This window comes from Neophocaena asiaeorientalis, unplaced genomic scaffold, assembly GCF_003031525.2.
Source record: "Neophocaena asiaeorientalis asiaeorientalis breed wild unplaced genomic scaffold, Neophocaena_asiaeorientalis_V1.1 scaffold692, whole genome shotgun sequence".
Classification (NCBI taxonomy): domain Eukaryota; kingdom Metazoa; phylum Chordata; class Mammalia; order Artiodactyla; family Phocoenidae; genus Neophocaena; species Neophocaena asiaeorientalis.
In genome coordinates this window covers 526,693-553,635 of record NW_020172814.1, presented here as the reverse complement: position 1 = coordinate 553,635, position 26,943 = coordinate 526,693, and the positions used below count along the sequence as shown (strand labels likewise).

The 26,943-nt window shown below is 45.5% G+C and overlaps 1 protein-coding gene and 1 non-coding gene across 4 annotated transcripts in view; one reads left to right on the top strand and one right to left on the bottom strand.

Annotated features, from left to right (window-relative positions):
- The window catches only part of CREB3L2 (cAMP responsive element binding protein 3 like 2), a 117,451-nt gene that overhangs the window by 5,661 nt on the left and 84,847 nt on the right, over nucleotides 1–26,943 (bottom strand). For all 3 annotated transcript variants that reach the window (XR_003002804.1, XR_003002803.1, XM_024741648.1), the window contains exons 4-11: nucleotides 26,060–26,147; nucleotides 21,357–21,541; nucleotides 18,858–19,004; nucleotides 17,840–17,898; nucleotides 16,248–16,316; nucleotides 3,847–3,946; nucleotides 3,438–3,564; nucleotides 1,545–1,761 (exon numbers count right to left, since the gene is read on the bottom strand). Coding sequence is in view for 1 of the 3 variants with exons in the window: in XM_024741648.1 (XP_024597416.1) it covers nucleotides 1,545–1,761; nucleotides 3,438–3,564; nucleotides 3,847–3,946; nucleotides 16,248–16,316; nucleotides 17,840–17,898; nucleotides 18,858–19,004; nucleotides 21,357–21,541; nucleotides 26,060–26,147 (992 nt within the window). In the remaining 2 variants the exon portion in view is untranslated. The remainder of the gene's footprint in view (nucleotides 1–1,544; nucleotides 1,762–3,437; nucleotides 3,565–3,846; nucleotides 3,947–16,247; nucleotides 16,317–17,839; nucleotides 17,899–18,857; nucleotides 19,005–21,356; nucleotides 21,542–26,059; nucleotides 26,148–26,943) is intronic.
- On the top strand, nucleotides 26,405–26,476 carry TRNAE-UUC (transfer RNA glutamic acid (anticodon UUC)). The gene has a single exon. It is a non-coding gene; the product is annotated as a tRNA-Glu (tRNA).

Sequence of the window (26,943 nt, the reverse complement as noted above, 5' to 3'; positions counted from 1 at the left end):
CCAGCCTATCCGTCATCCGCATTCCTGCCTCTAGCCTCATGCCAAAGGAGACATTCCAGCCCAGAGGATAAACATGGCAGTTTGATACTGATTTGTTGTACATTGCTTTAAACGATTGTATTTCTTGAGGATGGTTAGTCACCCCTATGCTAAACACTGGGAGGGAGAAAATAAAAGGATAAAGACTGATCCTTGGTCTAGAATAAATATTTTCTTTAAAAATCTAGATAAAGATGAAATCTTTATAAAGATTAAAAGATTCTAGATAAAGACTAAAAAAAAAACCACCCAAACTAACTTGAAATAACAGTAAATATATAACAGAAAATAAATACATTATTAAATTATGTAACAGCCTAGAAAGACTCTAGGCATTCAGAGGAGGACTATGAGGGCTCTGGTATCAGGAAGGCATCCCAGAACAAGAGGGATTTCAATGGGGCCTTGAATAGCTGAGACAAGAGGAGAGAAGATCTGTGTCATGAGTCAAGTACTCTTCTCTACTCCTAGTGGCAGCTCTACAATTTGCTAAAATAGGAATAATAATAATAATAATGTCTAACCTCTTCAAGTATTTCAAAGGATTTACTGTATATGTCATATTTACATAGTGCTTGAAATAGTAAGCGCTATAAATAATAATAAAGCACTAAATGCATGTATAATATAATGTAAACATATAATAGTATATATAATTATAAACTTTCCCCTGCAACATTAGGGGAAGAAAATTGAAGAATCTGAAACAAAGTCTTTCCCACTTGCATTGGAATAGCATCATTTCTGGGAGGCACAGAGGCAGAGTTCAGCTAGAGCACAAACCACACCATGTATAACCAGGATTGGACGCAGACGCTCCTTCCCATGCCACTTGGTATACCCAGGTATCTCCCCAGCGTGACAACAAAGCCCAGCAGTTGTACAAGCCTTTGTGTTTACACAAGGACTGTTCCTCATAACTATCTAAAGGAAACACCTCATGGAGAATTGGAGACAAATGTATGTTATTTTCAATATGGAAACACATACAGGCACAGTGCCTCTCGAAGTGTCCTTCAATATTAATATGTAATTATAACTATATAATTAAGGCATGTTTATTTACATATAAATCATAAAACTACATACTGACATATAGCATGACATATATGTATCTCTAGTTGGAAGGAAGCTGGGGGATGTCTTGAGGCTGCATTTGCATAGCGAGTACACTGCTGTTACTGGACTGTATGTTTACTTGTGAGGCTTTGAGGGAGGAAGGGAGTCAAGCCCCTTCCCCCAACGCTTGGAGCCACCACTGCCAGCTCCCCAGAGGCGCAGCAGCCACGGGGCCAGCTCACACCAGGTCTCTTCCCCAATCTCTGCTAGGGGCAGCTGTTCACAACCAATAGTCTCTCCAGAGTCCGGGTGCTGGAAATAGGTCTTGAAAAAGCCAAAGGTACGACTAGGCCAGTGGGGAAGTCTACACCCCACACTGCACGTTGCTGACGCATAACCCATCGTCGGTGCCTTAGAGGAGGTGAATCTGTATCTATTTGACTCACAAGTGCTGCTGCAGCTCCAACAGCACTGATTTCTCCAGGCTGGTCTCATTTGATATAATGAAACGGGGAAGATCCACGTCAGGCCTGGACTCCAGCCCTGATGCCCTGAGCAGGGAGGAACCTCTGTCCCAGCGCCCAAGCTCCCCAGCCGAGGCGGAACTGGACGGCTCCTCCAGGGGAGAATGTTCCTCATAGATCAGCAGGTTCCTGGATCTCACTGAGAACAAAGCAAAGTAACAGGTGTTACGAGAGACCACAAGGGTACATCACATCCCCTCACTCGATGCCCAGGGCTGGGAGCAGATGACAACTCATGGGTTCTTGTTGCCCAGGACACAGGGTGCCAACTGGAGTTGGCTTCCTATAAAGGCTTCAGGATTTCAGAGTTTTGTGCATTGAAAAATGATACCAATTATAAAAAGTCTGGGAGAACAATAGAAAAGCAAATAAACAGGAAGCATACTGCCACCCCACTGCTTTGAAAATAAAACTCCCCTCCGTGCCCCACCCCCAACCATCTGGGGGAAACAATTTGTGGACAATAGGAGTCAAATACTTGGAGATGTCCAGACACAGCTAAAATAAGCATTCCCAGTGAGTAGGTTTTGCATAGGGAGAAGGTAAAAGGGCAGAAAACTGTGTTTTCATTTAAAACTGGAGAGAAGACACACAGCCAAAGTCATAAATCAAACAACGGAAACATTCTCTTTTGTTATACAGGATAGTTGCATAGCTAGATGGCTCCTAGCAATTTTCTACAACAGAGAAACTATGCTCCCATTGGCTTCCAATCAAATTTAGAGATACATTCCCTTAGGGAAAAAGAATTTCCGGGGAGACCACTGAAATTATTTGGTTGAAATGCTAGCCTTTCTGTCATATACCTGGCAGGGATACACCTACCTCACAAAGACCACAGATCTTTCAGAACCACAAAATTATGCCTACCCCCCAAATCCAGTACCCCCTAATTCCACCCTTGCTCTTACTAGTGTATCTATTTTATGATCCCTACATATCACCTCTTTATTTCCTACATACTTAAAAGAGATCATTGATCTGGGTGAGAATATCACTTCTGACACCTGATTCTCCAAATTTTCTAAATCTTAGGCATAATATTTTGTAAGACAGGCTGATTCTTTAGTTTCATTTTATAGATGCTTACTATGGTCGCATACAATTCCACTGAGTTGAATTCCTTGAAAATGTCATGGAAAACTTAAAGTTCTCCCCACTCCTTCCCCCCAAATGCGCATCCCTCTCCCTTATCAGAACTCAAAAAGAAGACATCAGAATTTGCCAGGGAACACAGTCTAGAGTAGTAGTTTGCAAACTGTGCTCTGCTGAGCTCTAGAGAATTCCAAGGGGTGTCTCAGCCCAGTGGGTGAGTGCCACAAGGGGAGACCCAGCAGCCTGGGCACCAGACACCCCCATGGCTCTCCTCCTCCCTTCAATGGAGAAGCTACACTTTTACCAGTTCTTAAAAATTAGACTTTCATATGTAAACAGAAGCCAAGAACACTTCCTGCAATGTCTTGGCGGTCACAGCGATGACAGTTAACTGCAGAGTAACTAATTCGGGGGCAGACGCTTGTGTGGGCCTATTCAATGAATGTTTTTTATGGGGGAGAGGGAACAGTGATATTGAATTGCCTTCTCCCAAGGAACGGATATATATGCATTTTTGTGGATAAATGATTTTGAGACCACTGCTCTGTACCCAGGGACGTTTATCATATAGCTATTCTAAACCAAGTGGTTTAGTAAAGTCCTCCCATCTAAAAAAAAAAAATCAGACTCTCAGATAAGACTTCTTTCAGTAAGTTAAGCTTTGAGAAATGAAAGAGAAAAGAAACAAGCCACCTCCCAAGTTGCTGAGTGCTGTCTTACCAATGGAGGCTGTGTAGGGCTCCTGCATGGAATGCTGGCTGGGCAGGGCCATCTTGGTGGCAGAAGGATAGGGCCCATAGCCCTGAAAGAAGGTGCCGAATGCAACGGCAAAGCATAACACAACAACCTGCAGGACGAGGAGAGAAAGTGGAGAGCCGTCAATTCCGAGATCCACAGAGTAAACCTTTACACCTGCAACACCTGGGAGGTCCAGAAAGACAACTCCCCTCCATCAGGCCAGCAGATCGTACGCAGTCAATCACTGTCTCATCATAGTGGAGGGATAGCCTCAGAGTGAGCTGTGTGGTCCCTCGAACACCCCAGCACTTGGACGTGGCAAGTTGGGGAGAGACTGGAGATTGGGGAGTGGGCCTGGGCAGTAATGGTGTTGTCCCTTCAGGAAACTCACCATGAGGCAGGTGCCAGTCTGCGTGCCAGCCAGCTTGCAGGTGCGAGAAACCTTGCCCATCACCAAAGTCTGAAGCTTCTGCAGCTGCTGCAGGAGAGTTCTGCAAACACAACAAATCAAAGCCATGAAGGGCGTCTGAGAGACAAGAGAATGCTTGTGGGTGATCTCTGCCCCAGGCTCCAGGGAAGTGGCTATGGCTTATGTGTCTGAATTTGAACACAGTACCGATAAAAAGGTTCCCCTGGTGAAGACACATACGCCACTGTCTTCCAGCACCAGAGTCATAGAGCTTACGGGGCTCAGGATCCGCCCACGTGAGCAGCTTGTCCATTCTGTGCTGTTCTGAGTAACAGTCATCTCTATGCCCCAAATCATCCCTGATAATCCCGGGATTTGTTTGTCAGCCATTGAGAAAAAAAATAAGTAAAAATTGGCTGGTGATGGTGAACCAAGGAGAATTCGTTCAACCAAGAGAAGAGAAACATTGAAGAAGATACAAGAAAGGAGAAAAGCATGAAGAAGAAGATGCCGGGCAGAGAACACGTGGAGGGGTGGCCAGAGGAGATGGCTGTGAGAGGAAGTGGTAGCAACATCTCTGAGCAGCTGGTGCTCAGATGGTAGATCTGAAGAGAGGGAGAGAGACGGAGAGGAAGACAAGAATGGCGGGGAGGCAAACAGCCACGAGCACCTCAAGCCTGTGGCACTTGAAGGCTCACAGCACCTCCATAGGCAGAAATGAAGCCCAAATATGAATCAGGAGCAAAGAAGCCTGCTCAGCTGGACACACCTTCAGAGCCAGGATCTTGGAAGCCGTCCTCTGATGCAGACTCTGATGTTTCTCCAGGAAAATACACAGAACAGGAGCAAAAGAGAGTTGTTCTATCCCTAAAAGTGGACAGCTGTGCACACCCGTGCAAGGGAAGGGTTTGAGGATGAGAATAGTATGTTCTGCTCTGTGTGACATTAGGTCACAGGAGGAGCAGATGGTGAATTTCTTTGCAAATTCTGAATGGTGCAGCCATAGAAAAGGATCTCACAGCACACACGCCTGAATTAGAGCCTCGGGGATGAATTCTGCGTGAGCAGCGAAAAGAGCAGAGACTGCCCCTCGCCCCCATCCCTCCTCTCCAAGCCCAATGCACTCGGCAAGGTGGAGAGGTTTTACAAGCAGATGCTTTTTTCTTGGGTCTCAAAGATTTTCAGAAAATTCATGCTGTGATGGAACATTAGAAAGTCAGACAAGTTCACTGAAAAACACTGAAAAGCAAATCACTCATTTGCAGAAGAATTCTGGGCTTTGGCAGATAACTTGCCTCCACCACAGCCCATCTCCTGAACAGCTTCCCAGTGCTGGAAGGACATGTAGGTTTTCCCAAGTTTGCAGCTTCCCCTGTGACCAGTACCAGTGAAACTAGTTCCCTCAGGTTTAAGCCAACTAAGGACAGGTTGGCAGTAAGACTATTGCTTTTAGCAGTTCAATGGATAAGAGCAGAGGCAGAATTGGAGCCCACAGCACGTACAGCGAAGGCTCTCTGAACTCAGTGACCCCATGTGGTCCCATCTACACTGTATTTTTACCTTTTACAGTGGTTTTAATTTAAGCAAAACAAAATCATTCATCCCATTATTTCATATCGTTAAATTCTATTAATATGGAGGTCTTTTTAGTCCTTAGCGATATGTTTTCTTGCTTTATGGTTATCTAGAAGCATAATCACAAGTAGTATAGACTGGTTTATGTTTCTGTACATTCAAGCAACACGTTCTTTAAAAGAGTTTTGTGAGTTACTCAAGGCTGAGAAATACCGATAGCATGATTACTATAAATTCTACTTTAGGAAATTGTGTCGTTTGTGACAACATGGATCAACCTGGAGGGCGTCATGCGAAGTGAAATAAGCCAGACAAAGAAAGATAAATACCACGTGGTGTCACTGACACATGGAATCTTTAAAAAAAAAAAAAGTTGAACTCATAGAAATAGTAGACAAGTGGTTGCTAGGAGCTGGGGGTGGGGAAATAGGGAGAGGTTGGTAAAAGGGTGCAAACTTTCAGCTATAAGATGAATAAGGTCTGAGGATCTAGTGTAAAATATGGTGACTCTAGGTGATAAAACTGTACCAAATAATTGAAATTTGCTAAGAGCGTAGAACTTAAATGTGTTTACCAAAAAATAAAAATAAGGTAAATAGGTCATTAACTTGATGTGAAGAATCCTTTCACAATGTATACATGTATCAACTCATCACGTTGCACACTTTAAATATCTCACAATTTTACTTGTTGATTACACCTCAGTAAAGATGGAAAAAAATTAGAAGTTTGCAGTTAAATGATCGTATGATGCAGCAAGTGTTTTTCCCCATCACACTTTCTTCTCCCAGGACCTCCCAAGAGCGCCCCATTCTTACTGGCTTGCACGGCTGCCCTGTCAAAGCTAAGAGCTGAGTGACAGACCCACTTCCTGGGTAAGCGTTCCTTCTGGCAGAGCTGAGATCTAGTGGGCAGTGGCACACATTTTATTGACAACATCCTGTAATGCCAGCCCCAAAGCCCTCTTTGGGTTCTCCCTGCTGTATTTCTGGAACTCGTGGGGAAGATACACAGGTGAGCCATAGGTAAGACCTACGCTTGACCGTGTGGCACAAACCTTTTCTCTCATATTCTGGCCTTCTCCTGTGGTGCCAGTCAACAGGGTCTTTGTTACCAGCTAAACTACAGAAAGGGGCCTCACTGTTTCCTTGGTGGCCTGCTGAAGAGCCACGTCTGTAATGCTGGCTGCCAGTTCTGATGGGCACCTCAACTCCCACGGGGCACCCTGCTGCCGGCGCTGGCAGCTCCATTAGGTGTTGAAGCTCAGCTGTGCTCTGTGCATGGAAGAGTTGGTGGAGGACATTCCTCTAACCAGGCTTCCATTAGACAGCAGATTTCCAGATGTTACCACAGCCATTTACTTTTGCTCCAAACTCTTAAGGTGTTTTTAAAGCGAAATCGCCATTTCCATTTTTACCAACAGTCCCCATTTACCCACAACCTTCCTGCACCTCCTCCCTGCCCAATCCCTGCCCTTTGTCCAGTCTTCAGAGCATGAACCACTGAGAAAACAATTCCACACAATACTCAGAATCACTCCTCCCTTCCAATTTCTGATTGTGATCACAAGGCCTGGGACCCCTTCCCTAGGATGAACAGTCTCCCAGGAGGCTCCACAGTCTGTTCTGAAGACAGACCTCTGACAGGCCAGACACACCTAAACCCCAATGGTATAGTGCCTTAGGCTCAAGTTGGGAACCCCAGCTATAGGTGTGAAGTGCTATCAGTTTGGAGGAAGGGCCATCTAAGTCTGGCTGGGCGAGCAGTAAGGGCTGTATCTTTACTAGTCGTGTGGCGCTTTACTCGGCATTCATCAGCACATCCTTTCCAAACTCAAAGACAATTATATTCTGAATCCACCGCAAATGAAAATGTTTGTTTAATGGCCCCTGATTTCTAACAGTTTATAATCCAACTCTTTAAGATGAGCAAACATGTAGTTCAAAATAGATTTTTCAGTTTGAAATTTTGGTGGAAAGCAACAGTGATTTATAATGCGCTGTTTCCTGCTGCTTCTCCTACTCGGATTAGCAAAGGTGAACTCGTGGGAATGATGACACTCTGAAGGCCCCATCCATCAGCAACAGAGAGATTTCACCCAAGGAAAGCAGGTTAACTCATCCATTCCCCAATATCTAAATAGATTTCCATGATGTGATAAAGTTTGGGAAATTCATAGACATTCATAAAACAGAAACATTCTTTTTTTCTTTTTTTTTGCGGTATGCAGGCCTCTCACTGTCGTGGCCTCTCCCGTTGTGGAGCACAGGCTTGGGACGCGCAGGCTCAGCGGCCATGGCTCACGGGCCCAGCCACTCTGAGGCATGTGGGATCTTCCCGGACCGAGGCACGAACCCGTGGTGCCCTGCATCGGCAGGCGGACTCTCAACCATTGCGCCACCAGGGAAGTCCTGAAACACTCATTTTTGTCATAAGGAAAGAAAATTATTAGTGATTGAGTGTCCACTGGCTGAGTTCTAGAACTTCATATACTGAGATACTATGTAAAGGTTTCAAAGACATGTAACCAGTAACTAGAAGACCTAAGATGTAAACCCAAACCTATCTGACTCCATAGCTCACGTGCTTTCCAATTCAGCACACCATGGTACCCAAACCTATAACCTAATAAAATTAATGATCAAAAGATTTCTTAGTTAAGTAGATTTTTCTTAAATCCAGTGACATTAACATCTTAATGAGGGAATTCCCTGGTGGTCCAGTGGTTAGGACTCGGTGCTTTCACTGCCGAGGCCCGGGTTTGATCCCTGGTCAGGGAACTAAGATCCTGCAAGCCGCACAGTGCAGCCAAAAAAAAAAAAGCATCACATTGACAACTGCACAACCAAGAGATGTGTCCACCATTAAATAAGAAAAGATTACAGTGACCAAACTGCAGACAGAAGGGCCACAGTGAATCTGATGGCAGTGAGATATATACTAACAAAGTTTCAGTGATCTGATACAAATAAAAGCAATAGGGTAAAATAAACATTTCCTGGCAGATCTCTGGATATACCAAAATAAAATGCAAATGATGGATAAAGGAATAAGAGGTATTCCTTAGCCCACGTCAAGTGTCAGGAAGTCAAACCTGAGCTTTGTTTAGGAAAATGGAAGCTATAAGACCTGTCCCTCCACTGGACACCAACAGAGCTGATGAGATGGCTTCAGGATTACTAAGTCAGTAATATTCACCAGAACACGGCGATAAGCTCCCAGGAAGAGAAATCTGAATTTAGATCTCAGTACCATGGTTTTTAATCACTTTCCTTAAGTCCTGAGTTCAGGCACTTAGTCAAAGTTAATTCTCTTGACCTCACCAGCTAACAGAATAATGAGAGAATCCGCTTCTGGGGTAACTCTGGGTTTGCTGAAACAAATACACCTTTGCAGAGTGCTTGCTATTTCTTTCCACTGATGACAGATGAGTCTCCTTACAGGAAAGCCTGGAATCTCACAACTGATATGTTGGTCTGAGATGATGTGGTACCTTCCCTGATGCCATTGGGATAGATGCCACGGCATGAAGCATTGGGAGCTTGGATGACAGCTGTTACCCTGTTTGCATAAAGGGCCGGCTGGAGAAAAGGCAGCCAACAGATGAAATGGAAGAATTATTTTAAAACTAAAGCTATAAAAAGTCAATCATAGGACAGACTCTCTTTCCAACAGTACGTTCAGAACTCAGTTTAAACTTCTCCTTTATTACTGTATGCTAAATCATCAGTGATCATGGCTAATTATGGCTTAATGAATTCTTGGGCTTCCGGGAGCAAGGTCTTAATTTAGAGAGACGTTTATCTGGGCCAAGACATTTCTCACAATTTGTTAAATTGGAGGGTCCAACACTTGATTGAAAATGTGGATTTTGTCCTGTGGTGAGATGTAAAAATAAACCTTATGGCTGTCCTCATACAGCTCCTAGTAAAAGAGCAGTTAGAGACAGCTGCCAGCCTTGCCCAAAATAAAGCATCACCCTGTATCTTGGGAGGCACATCAAAGGAAATTGGGCAAAACATTCAAAAGTAGCCGGCAGTGTGAGACACAATCTTATAAAAACTGGGAAATGCATCAACAGCCTCGTGTGTTTTCTTGTATTTGGTTTAATTTTGTTTTCTTATGTTTCTGTTATTGAACGGAAACAGCAGGGGTTGGTGTGTGGAGGGAGCGAGAGAGAACAAGCTAGTGATACAGTTACTGCATCTTATACTTTGAACATTCTAGTACCTAATTTCCCACTGGAGTCAGAAACTAGGACCCAGGAAAAATAATAAACTGGTGGTTCCCAATTACTTGCTGTGCCAGGAGCTTCAAACCAGGTCCTCTCTATAAACACAACTTCCATCAAATCCTGTAACACGCCTTACTCAGAAATGGAACTAGCTGGGCTATAATGCATGTGTGCACATTTGTGTGCGTAAGTAAATCACCCTCTGGGTGAATCAGCCTCCCACAGGAATGAAGGAACTTTTTTTTACTTATGAAACTACTTAAAGCAGTAAGTTCTAAATTCCAAATCATGAACCATTCGTGGGTTGTGAAAGCAGCTGGGGTGTGACTGGTGTATTTAATGAAACAGAATCAAATAGAACACACAATATCTGAGGGCATCACACATAGTAAATAAGTATTCATTTGTGAAACATTCATATTAGTTATGAATGTGATGTATATGTACGTGTGGTGTGTCTGGGTCACTACACAACATGTAAAACAATATGATCAAAAAAGTCTAAGTGCTACTTATCTAGCGCACACATGCAAAAAAATTATATGAGTGAACATTAGGTGGCTTCATGATGGAAGAGGCAGACATCCATGTCCTTTCGAACCAAAACCCCACCTGAACCCCTCCCCACCCACCCCAGTCTTCTAGAATTAGTGTACAAGATCGGAGGGTTAGGAGAGAGGTGTCAAAAACAGGGACATTCCTGGTGGTGCAGTGGTTAAGAGTCCACTTGCCAATGCAGGGGACACGGGTTCGAGCCCTGGTCCAGGAAGATCCCACATGCCCGGAGCAACTAAGCCCATACGCCACAACTACTGAGCCTGCGCTCTAGAGCCCGTGGGCCACAACTACTGAGCCTGTGAGCCACAACAACTGAGCCCGTGAGCCACAACTACTGAAGCCCACGTGCCTAGAGCCCGTGCTCCACAACAAGAGAAGCCACCGCAATGAGAAACCCGTGCACCGCAACGAAGAGTAGCCCCCGCTCACCGCAACTAGAGAAAGGCCGCGCGCAGCAACAAAGACCCAACGCAGCCAAACAAACAAATAAATAAATAAAATTTAAAAAAAAAAGCTGAAACACCTACCTCAAAATCCTCAGGCAGAGGGTGGGGAGGTGGTAGGATATAATGTTAATAATAATTCAAAACATTGCATAACAATATTTAAGGAGACTCTTGAACTACCTCAAAGACTTTTAAATACTAAAGTGCAAACTCTTATACAAAAGATAATTACATTCTGCTAAAATCCTAAACTTTGAATAAATACTCATTTATTTATGATCTTTCACTTAAGTTTTGAAAGTTGCTCATGGGGCTCTGGCCTAAATTTTTAAAAATACAAATTATCTCCTTTCTCTTGCTGTGTAATTGCTACATTATAAGGAGGTTTATTTTTCAGGGACCAGAGGGCACTTCTGAAATATTCTATCACCTACTCACCCAGGAACACAAGAAAGAGAGAGTTCTAGAATGTTTTCTGGGGCTAAGGAATGTCTAACTTTACCATGGAATCCTACTAAAATGCCTTTGTAAACTCTCTGGGAAACTTAGTCTAGTATCCAACGATCCTTTGAAGTTTGTAACATTTTCAACTGAAAAGAAAGCTTATACTCTTCCCACAACTAGAAGTTAGAGATAATGGAGAAACGAAAAGTGATTTAAACCAAGACAAAGGTCTACAGAGGGTCATTCCTGGACGTGGGTCATTCCTGAGCACTCTAACAGCCTCTCTGTGCACAGCAGGAAAGAGGGACCCTCTAATTACAGTCAGTTGAGGAGAAGACTTCACATGTGGAAGACACAACAGTGAGGAGGAAGCCGACAGACAAAACTGGTGCAAATGGACACAGCTGTGCATCTAAACAAATGAGGAGAGCACAGTCAGAGCCCAGTGGGCTTGGCTGGAAAGACCTCCATCAGGAATCATATGTAGATTTTTTTTTTTTTTTTTGCGGTATGTGGGCCTCTCACCGTTGTGGCCCCTCCCGTTGCAGAGCACAGGCTCCGGACGCACAGGCTCAGCGGCCACGGCTCACGGGCCCAGCCACTCCGCGGCATGTGGGATCTTCCCGGACCGGGGCACAAACCCGTGTCCCCTGAGTCGGCAGGCGGACTCCCAACCACTGCGCCACCAGGGAAGCCCCATATGTAGATTTTAAAAAACAAGAAAAGTAGAGACAGAGAGGAGGACTATAGCTAAGAGGAAGGTCAAAGAGGAAAACTAATGAATTCTTGTTTCTGATAACAACACAGACAGGACAAGCACATCCCTCACCTTCTGTGAGGTTTGGAGAAAGAATACCAACGAGGCCCACATCCCATACATGTCATACATCCTAAGGTTTCTCCTTACCCCACCTACCCCAAGCCAGGCAAACACTGCCCATGGGCACCTCCGACACCTGCTATGTCGAGCTCCCTCCAAGGCCAGGTTAGCGCTCCAGACAGATATATCACCTTGTTCCTGCTGACTTCTCATCCCATGGGGAGGAGCGTGGCTAGGGGAAAGCTAGAGCAGGGCCCCCTAAAACACAGATCCCAAGCTGGGCCCTCTTGTTTGGAACTATGGTTAACCCCGTGCTGGGAAAGGCAGCAGTCCTTGGAGAGAGAGCACAACAGCGGCAAAAGAGACCGAGGGCAGGTCCAGTTGAGAAAGTAAGTGGCTGAATTCTAGTCCCTGTCCTACCTCTAAATGGATGATCTTAACCTCATCAGCCCTCAGTTTCCGCTTCTGTAAAAGGAAGTGATTAACAGTTAAATGAGATGTCTAAAGTACATTTCAAGTCTAAGCTCCTATAAGTCTACAAATCAGGGCTGAGGAGAGGGATAGTGGCTCTCAGCCTTACAGCCAACAGCACGAGGGCAAAATTAAAAATGAATGGAGCAAACTGGGCCACAAACACCTAAAATGGATGGGCTGGGCAGTAGATGTGCATCACTTGTGCAGAAGAAAAGGCTAGAAAGTGGGGGAAAGACAGGGTCTCTCAAGAATGAGACATGCAGCTCGGAGAGGCGAATGATAAGCAAGGAAGGCCAGGAAGACCCTCCGGTGCCACACACGGCCTCGCCTGGACTTTGCAAGTGCAAATGTATATCCTGACTGAGCACAGGAAGCAGGGCCCCCTGGGAGACCACTCGCTCTCAGCTCACACATTTCCTGGTGGCATGCGATTCGCGGATCGCCTTAGCAAAGAAGTGTGAAGGTGCCTTCCCACTGCTTCGGCTGCTCTTAGGCTCCTGGGGTGAGGCTGCAGGAGTCTCCTCTCCTGTCTCCATCCTCTTCCAGCTTCCTGAGCTCAGATAAAAGGGGCTTTTTTGCCTAGAAGCCAAGAGCATGCTAAATGGCTGATGCTGGGGCGAGTACTAACCGAAGAGTTGGGATTGATTTGGAATCTGAGGGCTCATTCTCATCTGGATAGATGGAAAGTCCCTCATGCGGGGAGCACAGAAGTGGTAAAATGTAAAGAGGTATAATTTGTCTTTATTTTGGTCCACGTACCCACTCGCCTTTCCCGCTACATCGTGCCAAATGAAACAACGGCACACAAGGTCTCCCACCCCACTTCTGGTGACCCAGGGTCCTGTCCACTTCTCACAGCCATTTCTACCTCTGCCCAGCTACCTCCAAAGGACGCTAATACAAGAAGCACGAACAGGACACAAACACAGGTGTGTGTTCACTGGGCCCTACCCTGTACTTAGTTCAAACACTGGGTCACTCACACAGTGTGACGAATAAAGGGTCTGAAAACCTCCCCTTACCACGGGCCCAAAACACCAACTCCTCCTGACTGGTTTAGGGCAAGAGATTGCCACGGTTCATGTTACAGTCACTCTGGCTACCGCAGTGTCCTCTGGCGAGGGGAAGCCCTTGGCAGGAACAGAAGAAGAAGGGAGAAGAGGAAGTCGGGGGCAAGGAAGGCCCTTCCTTATGTGAACAAGAGTGGCTCTGCTTTTCTTCCCTGACTTCTCAAGCCACAGCACACTAAAAGCTGCTGGACTGAGAGATTATGACTCTAGGAACTCCCTCATCAGACTACCTGTGGGAAGACTGCAGGTTAATCAAGTAGCAACCATTTCCACCATAAAAGGTTGTCTACCAGGAGAGGTAAGTGTGGAAGAGGGAAGAGACGGCACTTGGGCCTCTGGGGGAACCACAGTGGAGGCTCCTACAGTCCAGGGACAAGCAGAGCACCAGTGGCATAAGATAGACGGCTTTCTCAGTCGGGGTTCCAGCAGGCTGAATGGCTGGGAGAACCTTCCACAGTCAGTGAAGAAAACAGAAGGAAAACCACCGCTGGCTCTCAGGGAAGAACGCCGGATATGCTGACCCCAAGCTCAGATATGCATGTGCTCCCACAACTCACATTGCACAATAACCAATAGCGTAATAAAAAGGCTGTGGCCATTATCGTAAAACATAAAAAACAACTGCAAAACACGGACCGCTGTTACATAGAATCAGATGTGCTTTAGGTCAGTACTCCTCAGATGACAGCTCTTTATCAAAATCTGAAAGAAATAGGATTCTGTAGAAATAGATTTACTGAAATGAAAATATATACCCAGTGTTTTTTGTTAAATGGAAATGGCTCTTAACAGAGGAAGATGTACAATATAAATACATATACATAAAAATTCCAAAATGTAAACATCTCTCTAGGTGAAAAGATTGTAATTTTTTCCCTTTTTAAACTGCATTTTCTAATTTTTTATACAATGGGCATATATTACATGTGTGGGCTTTTTTCTTTTTAAGTTTAGAAAAATATGATAGAGCAGGGTCAGCCTGGAGAGGGGAGGAGAGACCCTTTTTCCCAGGAAAGGTGTCAGCGACGCCGTCTCATCGCAAGCACCCACTGCTCTTTGTGCCTCTGCTGCCCCCGTGTGGCTTTGTATAGACATGACACCCAGAACCCCTAGACTAGACCCAACCTGGACCAAACTCCACGGTTACGTTGGACGGATTCCTCTTCCCCTGTTCACCAATTCATGACCTGGATTTGTCCCCTTCATGAACACAGGACTTCTGCAACAGCAAGTGCTAGGACAGGGGGGTGGGAACACTATCAGCTCAGGATGCTAACGAGATGGATACAGACACTGGTGGGGTTCAGGACCCTGAGAACCACTCTGGCAGGAGTAAAGGTGGAGATAAGAAGAGAGGAAGCCTCAGGAGACTAATGGCCAAAGGCAACCATGAAACCGGAAACCTGAAGTCGTACTGGAAACCAGCTCCTTTGCCTCAGGGGATCAAGGTGATACCACATGGAGCTGGTGACATTTACTTACTTCTGCTGTTTGTCCACAGAGCACTAGAGGTGATTGCCCTTGACTTGCTATATGACCACACATTCCCAGAAATGCAGGGAAACCCAGCGGGGTCACAATGTCCACTTTTCCTACTGATTGTATTTTTACCTTATGACTAGATTAGCCTGCTGTTTGAGCAACAGACCATGAAGATTTAGGAAATGGGAGCCAAATTTCAAGTTATTATGAAATGACACGCAAATAGATTTACCCTGATCCCTTAACATTTGCAAAATTGTTACTAGGCATTAGTGCTAAGCCTTAAAATGATGAATTAAAATTTTGCTTACCTAAAAGTCAATTTTTCTCTGCTTGGATTGTCAGATCTATAACAACTAAGGGCAACAGGATCCCTTGACTAATGAACACTTTAATTTTCAAAGCATAGGTAGGCTCCGTGAGCGCGCGCGCACACACACACACACACACACACACACACACACACACACACACACGATGAAACTCCCCAACCGCCATTTCTCAGCCCTATACCTTAACCCCTTTCTCTTGCGTATGACTCTGGGTAAAGCTCAGTATGCTTCTCCTACATCGAGGCTCCAGGACCAGATTGCCTGCCTTCAAATGCAGCCTTCTAGCATTTACTGCGTGACCTGCGTCACCTAACCTTTCTGAGTCTCAGGACCTCCTTTATATAATGGGGATAGTAATAGGACCAGCTCATAGGGCCATTAGAAGGTTAAATGAATTAATATCCATAAAGTGCTGAAAAGAGTACCTGGCACAGGAGGTGCTAGAGGAACTATCCTATAGTTATTTTGCAAAATGGGCTTAAAATGTAATTAATTAATTAACTTTTAAAAACAGTAATTAAAAAAACAAACTTGGTTTTCTCTCCATTTTTTTTACTAAAAAACACCATTTATTACTCAAACTGGGTGACCAAAAAGTGGTCAGGCCCTCTTTGTCCACCTCTTAAGTCTGATGTCATTTTCAGGAGAATCGGATTCATTGACCTTATTCTTTTCCAAGCCTCTTCCTTAACCCCCTCATCATAGCCCTTATCAGAATCAGCCTCTTCATCAATCCCACGTATTTTAGGAAAAGTAAAGGACATGCATGTGTGTGTGTGTGTGTGTGCGTGCAGGTGAGAGAAGTGCGACCATCCTGAGCATCCCGACACAACCATCCTTTCAATGTCATCCCCTCCCTTTTCCTCCCAGCTCTGGCCCTGGATCTCCCCCTCTTTCCCCACCTTCCATCAGGCAGTTGTGTCGGTTCCTCACGCCAGGGACCCTCACCTGTTGGTGTTCTCCAGAACCTCCACCTTCTTCCGGAGCTCGGAGTTCTCCGTTGAACAAGACTCCACCCTACAGAGGAGAGAGAGAGAGAAAAATAAACTTAGTTTTTTATCAGGGGAGCAAACACTAAGCCAGGAGCTAGGATGGAGGCAGGTGGGGTTGAGAGAAAAAAGACAGGGAAGGGCTTCCCTGGTTGCACAGTGGTTGAGAGTCCGCCTACCGATGCGGGGGACGTGGGTTTGTGCCCCGGTCCGGGAGGATCCCACGTGCCGCGGAGCGGCTGGGCCCGTGAGCCATGGCTGCTGAGCCTGCGCGACTGGAGCCTGTGCTCCACAACGGGAGAGGCCGCAACAGTGAGAGGCCCGCGTACCGCAAAAAAAAAAAAAAGACAGGGAAGCAGCTACTCTAGGGAGGTGAGGGAGAGAACTTGGCCAACCTGAGTTGGGGAAAAGGGTGAGTAGACAAAAGAAAAAAGAGAGAGAGAGATGGGTAACCAGTGCCTCAGTAATGGAAAATGAATAGGGGTGGTACAAAACATAAACTTCTTTTAGGGTGTTCCAACCTTGATTTGTCTCGACTCTTCCCTATGGCTCTCAATGTCCATCACAATTCTCCCTCTATGCTACAGGGTCTGGATGCTGCTGGCTGTACTCTTGACCTGAAGGGCTGACAGGAAGCCCAGGGGCTTGGGGCAGGGGGAGAGTGAAGGACAAGAACCCGGGACCTCAAGACAAGGAATCCAGGTGCCGGAGCAGGCATGCCCCAAAGAGGCAATAAAGAGATTTTCATCGAAACATCTTGACCCTGGATACCTACAGACAATAACAAACAGAATGAGACTGCTTAATGCTATATTACCAACACCTAAATCAGGAGGAAGAAACACTGACTTTCAGTAGGAACTTCAAGAACCAGCCAGGATCCACCAACTGCTCTTCTCACCAGACACACATAAAGATTCATTTCTAGGTCCCGGTACTCATTCCAATGGTATTAGTTTGCCAGATGGGAACTATTTTCTAGGGCTAATACAAAATTGTATTTAATTTACGTTTTTCTAACAGCCCTCCTGATATTCCAGGCTATTCAGAAGAGCAAAAGGTGCCTTCAAGTGTTTTTGTGAAAAGTCACTCACCTATGACACAAATTATAGTGGACAGAAAAAAAAGAACGCCAACCTGCTTTACTTACTTCATCCCCTGTTGCTTTCTCTAGCGTGCGAGGGATGTGGCCAACAGGAATTGATTAATTAGCGCCTCTCCTCTGAGGAGTCCAGGAATATGCATGAAGGTTAGCATTTGTACTTATTTGAAAGGAAGTCTTCAGGGACTTAAGGACCCTTGGCTGGAAACCGTGCGGTACAAATGCCTACTAAGACTGAATGTACTTTTTATCACCTGCCAGATCTATAAGCTTTCCCCTCTAAAAACCACTAGGTGGCAGGCAAAACATAGCTGATAAGCCAACGGCCTTTGCCGGGGTCCAGACCAAGAAATTGAACCCCCTTCTCATAGAAAGCAGGGCCCCCCCCACACTTACATTCCTCTACATGAATTGCTCAATACACACAACCACTTTGGCAGGAGGCTTACTTTTTCTCCAAACTGTCCATGTATTCCTTCTTCTTCCTCCTACTTTCCTGGGCAGAAATCTGCAATGGAAGGGGAGAAAAAAGGATTATGTTCCAGCTATCTCAGTAAACCAGTATGACAAGAGGCCATGAGCAAAGAAATCACAAAAGCCCTGCTCACTTTTGTGGCCACTTCCCATTTGTTTAACCCACTGGCTCATCTACTAATCACCTCTTCTGTCCTCCCTGCTTTCAACCAGCTGATGTTCTCATCTACTTTCCAACACTAGGTCCCCAGTGAGAAGGACAGTGGTCCAGGAGTCAGAGTGGAACATGTGGGTCACAAACCATCTGTATGGTCTTAGATAAATGATTTCAATTCTGTGGACCTAGTTGGCTCAACTATAATACATAATATAAGCCAGTTGGGGTTAGTCGTATAAAAATTCCCTGGCGGTTCTGCACATGGACGAAAAATTTTAACTCTAAACTCTTTCCTTCCTCTCTCTTTGTCCCCTCCCTCCTGCTCTGCCCATGCCCTAGCCATGCCCCAGGGCCTCTGCACCCCTGATCCCCACTGTAGGGGCCTAGGACTAGGAGACTGCTGGACCCAGGTATAGAACAGTGGTCTGCAGAATTTTTTATCAAAAACCTCTATCAAGAAAAAAAATTAAGCAAGCACCCATAATACATTTATATTTATTCATTTATAAATTATACACATGCCTACTAGAGGGAAATATTGTGTATCTAATAAAACAAATTTTAAAGGCTGAGATTTTTTCAAAATGTTAATGGGAGTTCTACTAGTTTCTTCCTGCCCCTGTATGGGCCATCTTAGGCACCACAGAGTGTGCACGCCCGACCTGGAGGCCCACTGACCAGAAGATGTATGGGGAGGTCTGGGGGAAGACAGGGGCAAGCCTTGGTCCCCACCACGGGACGGGCCAGTGTTGGCCACCGGGAAGGGAGGGTGGGCATGCTGGCCGGGTTTGCTCACTGTCTCTGCTCACAGAAGTGCTTGCATTTGAAGGGCTCACCTTGTTCTTGATTTTCCTCCGGATTTTCTTCAGGGCCTTCTCCTCTGATTTTGTCAGGGGCAACTTGGTGGGGATGGGATAGCCCTCGGCGATCAGGGTTCTCTTCTCTTCCTCCGTCAGGACCAGGGGGCCTGATCCCTGCAGCTTCTGTGCAGACCAAGGAGCAGAAAAGGGTCAAAGAGGAAAAGCCGGGCGTGCCGGAGAAACACCTCCTGAGGGGTGAGGAGGGTCTGTTAGGATGTCTTGCCAATGGCTAAGGGAAAAGGAGGCCCATCTCTTTTGGTGAGAAACGGGCACTTTGAAGTGGAAGCAAAAATGCAAAGACACTCGTGTGAGTGTTACAACCCAAGGATTATAAGGGAAAGGGTAAAGAAACCTCCACCCATTATTTCCCAGAAAGTACCCTGCTGGCTAAAACAACAAAATTAAAGGAGACAATTCATTTCCCACGTCCCTAGAGATTTCCTGTCCTCAGAGTGATGAAGGATTCACTTGGAACTCTGTTTGCGGAAAGTTTTGTTGTTCTCCTAAAGATGCCATTTGGCAAGATGCTCTCTAAACACTAGGAGTTGCTTCTCGACCTCTACTTCCAGCTAAGGGGCCAGGGCTCCTAGGGACACACCTGCAGGCATGTTCCATGAAAGTCACTGGTCAGTCCCAGACTCTCCATCATCAGTGGAGATGAGAACTGTAGCTCATCTAATTTCATCCATATTAGGACAATGTGTTTATAATTAGTCAAATAAATGGAGTACCTACTGCATATTAGCTCCACATTAGATGCACGGAAGAATCAAAACGAACTCTGTCTCTTAAGTAGCTAATGATCGAGACCGAGACTAAATTGAAACACGTGAAAGAATGAGAGCAATTAAATGCTAGACTGTAATATTCACTCAAGGTACATTAAAAATATGAAGAAGGAGAACGCTTATGTGAGTTTGTGTGATAAGGGAAGGCTTAGGGTAGCAGATAAGGCTTGAATTGGGCTTCCTGAAAGAAAGGGGGTGATTTACACAGAGGAGGGCATTACAACAAAGGCAGTATTGTAAAAAGTAACTGAAGAAGCCACTCTGCGTAGAGGGAGTGAGGAGTTCTGGAAGCAGCGGCAGGTTGGGCACATAGGAGGGTGTTTGTACCCAGCAGAGGTATGAGGGCTTGATGCCAACAGATAACAGGGAAACAACACAGATGCTGAGCCAGTGTATGATATGGGAAGGATTTCCTCCATGACCACGTGGAATGGATTAATTGTGGTAGGACCCACAAATCCATGGGATGGACACTATTTCAGTAATCAAAGGAGTGAAGGGTTAGAGGAGAGAAGGCAAAGGTGGAGTGGAAAGAGTTAATTCCCTGGCCCTCGGTAATAGTGATATATAAGAAGGTGGCCACAGATCTAGAACTTTCTGAGTTTCTGACACAGACTGAACTCAAATTTTCAAAATTACGTTAATTAATACATGATTATTCTAAGAATTTTTAAATAACTCATTTCATTCAAATTTGCTCTATGTGACATTATAAATTCAGTAAGGCTGACTAATTTTTAAATCCTCATAGAAATCAATCGACTATTCAGAACAATGAGAAGTTAATTATCTAACCCTAAATTTTTTTAAATTTTATTTTATTTATTTATTTTATTTTATTTTTGGCTGTGTTGGGTCTTCTTTGCTGCACGTGGGCTTTCTCTAGTTGCGGTGAGCAGGGGCTACTCTTCATTGTGGTGTGTCATTGTGGTGGCTTCTCTTGTTGCAGAGCACAGGCTCTAGGCATGTGGGTTTCAGTAGTTGTGGCACACAGGCTCAGCAGTTGTGGCTTGTGGGCTCTAGAGCACAGGCTCAGTAGTTGTGGCACATGGGCTTAGTTGCTCCGCCGCATGAGGGATCTTCCCGGACCAGGGCTCGAACCCGTGTCCCCTGCATTGGCAGGCGGATTCTTAACCACTGTGCCACCAAGGAAGCCCTACCCCTAATTTTTATTTGGAAAAATTATATATGTGAGGGATGAATGTTGACTCATGATTTCCATCCTGAGTCACTGGGTTAAGAGTTGCACCACAGGCAAAAAGGGTTAAATTATATTTTTGAGCTTTAGACAACGCATTTACTCTCAGAGCAATTTTTCAGTTCATCAAAGATTGCTTATTTAAAAAATAAATTATTTCCTATCATAGGTCATAAAGACCACCTAAATTGATGATAAATATTTGTGATACAATTTCGAGAAGAATAACAACCCATTTTTATTCCTCATGTTTGTAGCTATAAAAAAGAAATGTGAATAAAAACTGGAAGTGTGCACAGGAAAGGAAGAGAATGTGTTAGCATGATGAGGTCACAGGCAGTTCTTAGAAAATGTTCTTTAAGACTGTCATTCCCCTGCTTCAGCAGTTAGACCTAAAACTTCCTACAGGCTCCGAATGGTATGCACGCTGGGTGAAGGTCCGAGTGACAGAATGGGGGATGGGGGTGCAGGGATGCAGGGGACACTCACGTGCGGTGCGGTGAGGAGTGGGGAGCTGGCAAGTGCCGAGGGGGCCCGCACTGGGGCCCTGGCGGGGCTGTGGGTCTGCGGCAGGCCAAAGGGGTGCAGGCGCGGGCTGGGGCTCAGGCTGCCCTCTGAGTCGCTGCTGTGGCTGCTGGGAGGGGTGGGCGGTAAGTGCAGGTGGTCCACGGAGGCTGAGGGGAAAAGAACGGATTGCATCCATCAGGGGGCAACAGAGCAGGACTTGGGGCAGTTCAACATTCAACATCCCTACAGCAGAACTCAGGACAGCTGAACAAAAGAATGAGGGATATGGAAAGGCCTCCAAAATGTATTACTATTAAGGTTAAATTTTAAGAGTGTTTCTTTCAAAAAATTTGAAAGGTTGCATTATTGGGTTCCAAGTCCGCAGTCCTTGATATGGCCTCATGGCAGGTGCTCTTGGCTTGATTTTCAGGCTTTATTTGGGATACATTTTTGGATTAGGTTTTTCAGTTTTACTTTGGTCAATGAGGGTTTCAGTAGATATGACGGTATTGTCTGCTGGTCTCAGCCTATAGAGGAGCGGAATAAATCAAGGCGCAAAACAGTGTATAAAGTAGCCCTCCTTTTGTATGAAAAAGGAGAGAAAGAGAATACAGACCCCCATTTGCTCGTATCTTCGTAAAGAAACTCTGGAAGGTATATAAGAAACTAATAAAATTATGACGTAATGGGGTGGGGAAATTACAGTAAGTAGGGACAGTGCTGGCATAACCTTCCCTCTGTTCATTTAATATAGTTTCCATAGTTTGACTTGTAAACCATGTTAATGTATTAGGATCTTTTTTTTTTTTTTTTAATAGCAAAAGCAGGGAGCCCCATGAGTGTTTGAGAAAAGCTCATTTGTTTCTGGAGGAATGTGCATGGTAGGGCCCATAGGCCAGATGCCAGGCATTCTTGATTCAGATAATACCCAATCCATCTGTGGATAGACAGGTAGGCATTGGAAGACAAATTGGGGGAGGGGTGTCTCCCACAAAGTCCTCCAGCATCTAAGCATCCTTCACCTGTCCTCAGGGAGACACCCACACCCTCTGCCGGGGCCTTTGAGCCTTAGCCGGTGCTAATCTGGCATCTCCAGGGCAGGAGGGATGGGTTGCCGAGGGAGGAATCCACTCTGGAGTTCAACCTGACAAACGAGCTTTGGGGTCTCACTCTGTTTCTGACCTGCAAATCTTCACGTTGTGCTGAAATACCTTGACAGCCAGCTGCTGTTACTGAGCCAAGGAACATGACCCTTGGGTAAACCTTTCACTCCACACCCCTCCTGGAGCCCCCAGGACAACAGAGCCCTGAGTGCAGCGGCTCTGAACTGGGCAAGGAGCCTGGAGGCCTCATACACACCTGGCCTTCCTCGGCCAGAGAACAGCTCGGGGCCATGGAAAGGCCTCGGTCTCCTGCCCGATGTACTGTGAATGGGAAGAGACTTTCTGACACACAGCTACTCACCCAAGAGAAAGGATTCCCCCACAGCTGCCTTTGGAGGTGACAAGCTGCAACCAGACAGCTCTCTCGCCCACTGAGACACCTGAATATCCTAGGTAACCACAGGTGATGTGTCTCTCTCTGCCACGCCCCGCGCCCACTCCCATTCACAGCACACTTTCGTTCTCTCTCTCTCTTTCTCTAACCCATCTCTTTTCTCTTTCTAACATACTGCTTTTCACTAGATGCCTCTCCGCCCAAGAGCTCCCTGGTTTTTTAGAGTCCATGGGCACTCTGAAAGCTAAAGAATATTCTAAAACAGTCCTATGCATCTCCACTGCCAACTCTTCTGCCACCACTTCCAGGCAGCTAAGGAGGGTAGGTATGCACCTTAAACTTATGTGCTCACCTAGGAAGGAGTCCCAAGCGCATTAACCAAGTTTTTCCCAATGCCATGACGAACTATGGCACTCTGTGGTGTCAGATGAATTAAGCAAGGAAGCCATCAGACTGGGGTGGCTCCAGTGCTCTGGTGGCCCTACATAGGCAAACCAAAATCTAAGCCTCTAAATGCTTCAAGGTTACCAGACTGAAACCTAGGACAACCAGTCACAAACAACCAACTTGGCTTTAAGTTATATCCAATCAATGATTTCCTTACTTTGGGCTTTCCTCGTGGTGCAGTGGTTAAGAATCCACCTGCCAATGCAGGGGACACGGGTTCGAGCCCTGGTCCGGGAAGATCCCACATGCCGCGGAGCAACTAAGCCCATGCGCCACAACTACTGAGCCTGCGCTCTACAGCCCATGAGCCACAACTACTGAGCCCGCGTGCCACAACTACTGAAGCGTGCGCGCCTAGAACCCATGCTCCGCAACAAGAGAACCCACCACAGAGAGAAGCCTGCGCAGCAATGAAGAGTAGCCCCCGCTTGCCGTAACTAGAGAAAAGCTTGCGCGCAGCAACAAAGACCCAACGCAGCCAAAAATAAAATAAAAAATTTAATTAAAAAAAATTATAATTTTCCTTACTTTGCTTCTACCTTTTCTTTATAAAAGTCTCCCCCCAGCTCCTGTCGGTGGAAACTTGTAACTGGTTTGGTGCTGCAGAATGTAATTAAGTTTTGCTCAAATAAGCTCTTAAAATTTTAATTTTTTAGAGTTTATCTTTTAACAATGCTTATCTTTTAACCATGGTAAACAAACAAACAAGCAAACCAAAACCAAAACAAAACAAAACCCAGGAGTGGCCAAACCTAACAGGGGCTCCCGCTGTCTGCCATGTGGTTAGTCTGGAGAACTAACCAAGAATACCAGAGCTCACTTGTCCCTTTCACTAGGCACAGCCCTAATTATTCTAATACCTTTCTCCCTTTTCCAAGCAGAAGGTGCTCCACAAAAAATGAAAATGGCATGGCAGGAAAAGTGAAGCAAACTCGAATCTCCTCTTACTTAATTATTAAGAGCTACTGCCCTGGCCACAGGTGCCTCAGTATCGTATTTCTAAATATCACTTGAAATGTTGCTCTTGGATTACTTACTGACAGGGCTGGGGACAACTGGCTACTTTGCCTAGAAGCCCTGTTGCATTCAAGGATATTTAATTTCCTCCTCTCTGTACATCTAGGATAATGAGGAAGGACGGCCATTTACTTTACCCTTGAAATGTTTCTCCTCCAGTGATCCCAGATTCCAAAGCCACTAGGGGGTTCACTGGTACAGTTGTGACATTTTCTGAAGCATATTGCAACATAGATTTAAAAGCAAGATGCATGTGATAGTTGTAACCGGTGTCACAAAAATGAAAGGAATTACTTTGGAGCAGTATATAAAGCTGAAAGGCACTAAAACATATCACTCAGTGAAAAGAAATACTGTCTCAATATGGATTTTAGTCAGTATTTCTAACTTTAAAAACAGAATCCTTTCTTTACTGATGATAAAGGGTAAATGCCAACCTTGATTAAGTTGTCACAGATCAAGTCCTGAGTATGTTTCTGGTGGAATGAAGGTAGACTTTGTTTCCCTGAGCACTGCCACTATGTAACATCTGCTCATTACATCTACACCATAGCGCGGATACCCTTCCCATGACAAGTGCATATACTAATTTCCTATTTGTCGACCACACCAATGAGCTACCCTTATAACCTTGTGCCAAAAGTATAAATAAAAAGGGAGGGGATGGTGTGTCTGAAGGCACAGAATTAAGAGCAGGATCTGTGCAAAGTAACTCAATTAAAAAGGCTGAGAGGGACTTCCCTGGTGGCACAGTGGTTAAGAATCCACCTGCCAATGCTGGGGACACGGGTTCAAGCCCTGGCCCGGGAAGATCCCACATGCCACGGAGCAATTAAGCCTGTGTGCCACAACTACTGAGCCCAAGTGCCACAACTACTGAAGCCCGTGCGCCTAGAGCCCGTGCTCCCCAGCAAGAGAAGCCACCGCAATGAGAAGTCCACGCACCGCAACAAAGAGTAGCCCCCACTCGCCGCAACTCCTGAAGCCTGCGCGCAGCAACAAAGACCCAACACAGCCAAAAGAAAAAAAAAAAGAAAGAAAGAAAAGAATAAAAAAATGCCAAGAGAGCTTCCTAGACTCCGTGAGACTTAGGGGTCTACGTTCAGGATTCCTGACTATGGGCTTCACACAGGACAAGAAAAAGACTGACACAGAGAAAGAAGAAAGTGAAAGTGTGATAACCCCAAGTGTGACACTACTTAACTCTAAAAGGATGGCAAGAAGCCCAGTAGGATGCAGGAACAAAGGAGGCTCCTTGCAACAACTGTCATCTGAAATCAACATTTAAAAACATTGAATTGGTCAGACAGATAAACCGTGAATTCACTTCACAGAGGGTTTAAACTAGAATTGTTTGTTGTAAGTAGGCCAGGTGCCTTTGTGGATATGTGCCTATTTGCCTCTACTGATCATCACTCCAGGACAGGGAGCTGGGTTTTATCCACACGATGGCTTGAGGGCAGCGGTTCCCTTGTCCCCTTGTCAGCACCCAAGTCACAGCAGTCTACGAACATGCTGAAAAGTCACCCTGCCTAGGAGTAAAAGTTAAAGATTTAGCTGGAAAAACTTAGCTTTCAAAGTTTGTATTTACAATCGAGAACGGAGCTATTTCATAAAGCAAGTTCTGCCTTTGGTACAATCAAGCCCAGCACTATCTCGCACATTCCCCATCTCTTTAGACGGTGCACCCACATCTGTTAACCCAAAGGAGAGAGTGGACAGACCTTCCTTAGGAGAGAAGTTTAGGAACTGATCCACTTCATGAGGCTCCAGCTTAATCTTAGGAATAACTGTCTGGCACGAGGAATCAACCTAAAGGAAGAATTTCAAACACAGTTTTTAAAAACCAATAACAAATCTGAAGAAACACCCCAGGGAGTTATTTGTCATCTGTGTCTTCCTCCCAGGACAGCCCTGCTTCTCTGGGGCTGGCGAGGCCCGGCTGAGTGCAGGCTGCTTCTTGGACAGGGAGGTGTTTTAGTCCTTAACCTTTCCCTCATTGCCAAACCTGGCAATACAGGTGATGGAACCCTCAGAATTCTAAAATTAAGAACCCAGGGCTAGGGAGCTCCCTGGTGGTCCAGTGGTTAGGACTCAGCACTTTCACTGCTGTGGCCTGGGTTCAATCCCTGGTTGGGGAACTGAGATCCCACAAGCCTCATGGTACAGCCAAAAAAAAAAAAATCCAGGGCTCACTTATCAGTGCTTTCTTTCTATTGTTTTTATGGACTATAAAGGCCTTTTATCACAAAATAGTCTGGTACATTTTTAAGGGTCATGGCCTCCAGCAGTGTGTCCTGCGGTAGGAACTGTGTGAACCCAGCTGCATCCATTCTCTCCAGGTTCCTGACAACTGACAGCAACTAACCATGAAACACTGAGTACAGGAAGGAGGAAAGGTATCTGGCCCATGCATGGGGAGCAAGGCCATGACCCTGCCCTTTCTCAGTGACATGCATGAACATGAACTGAACTAAAATCTCATGGAGCAAGGAGACTTATACAGACTCCAGAAGCCTAGTCTGATTAACAGACTCAGGTAGCTATTGAGAAGGGAATTCTAGAGGGCAGTGCAGAGGTGCTCTGTCCACAATCCCTCATCTTCCAC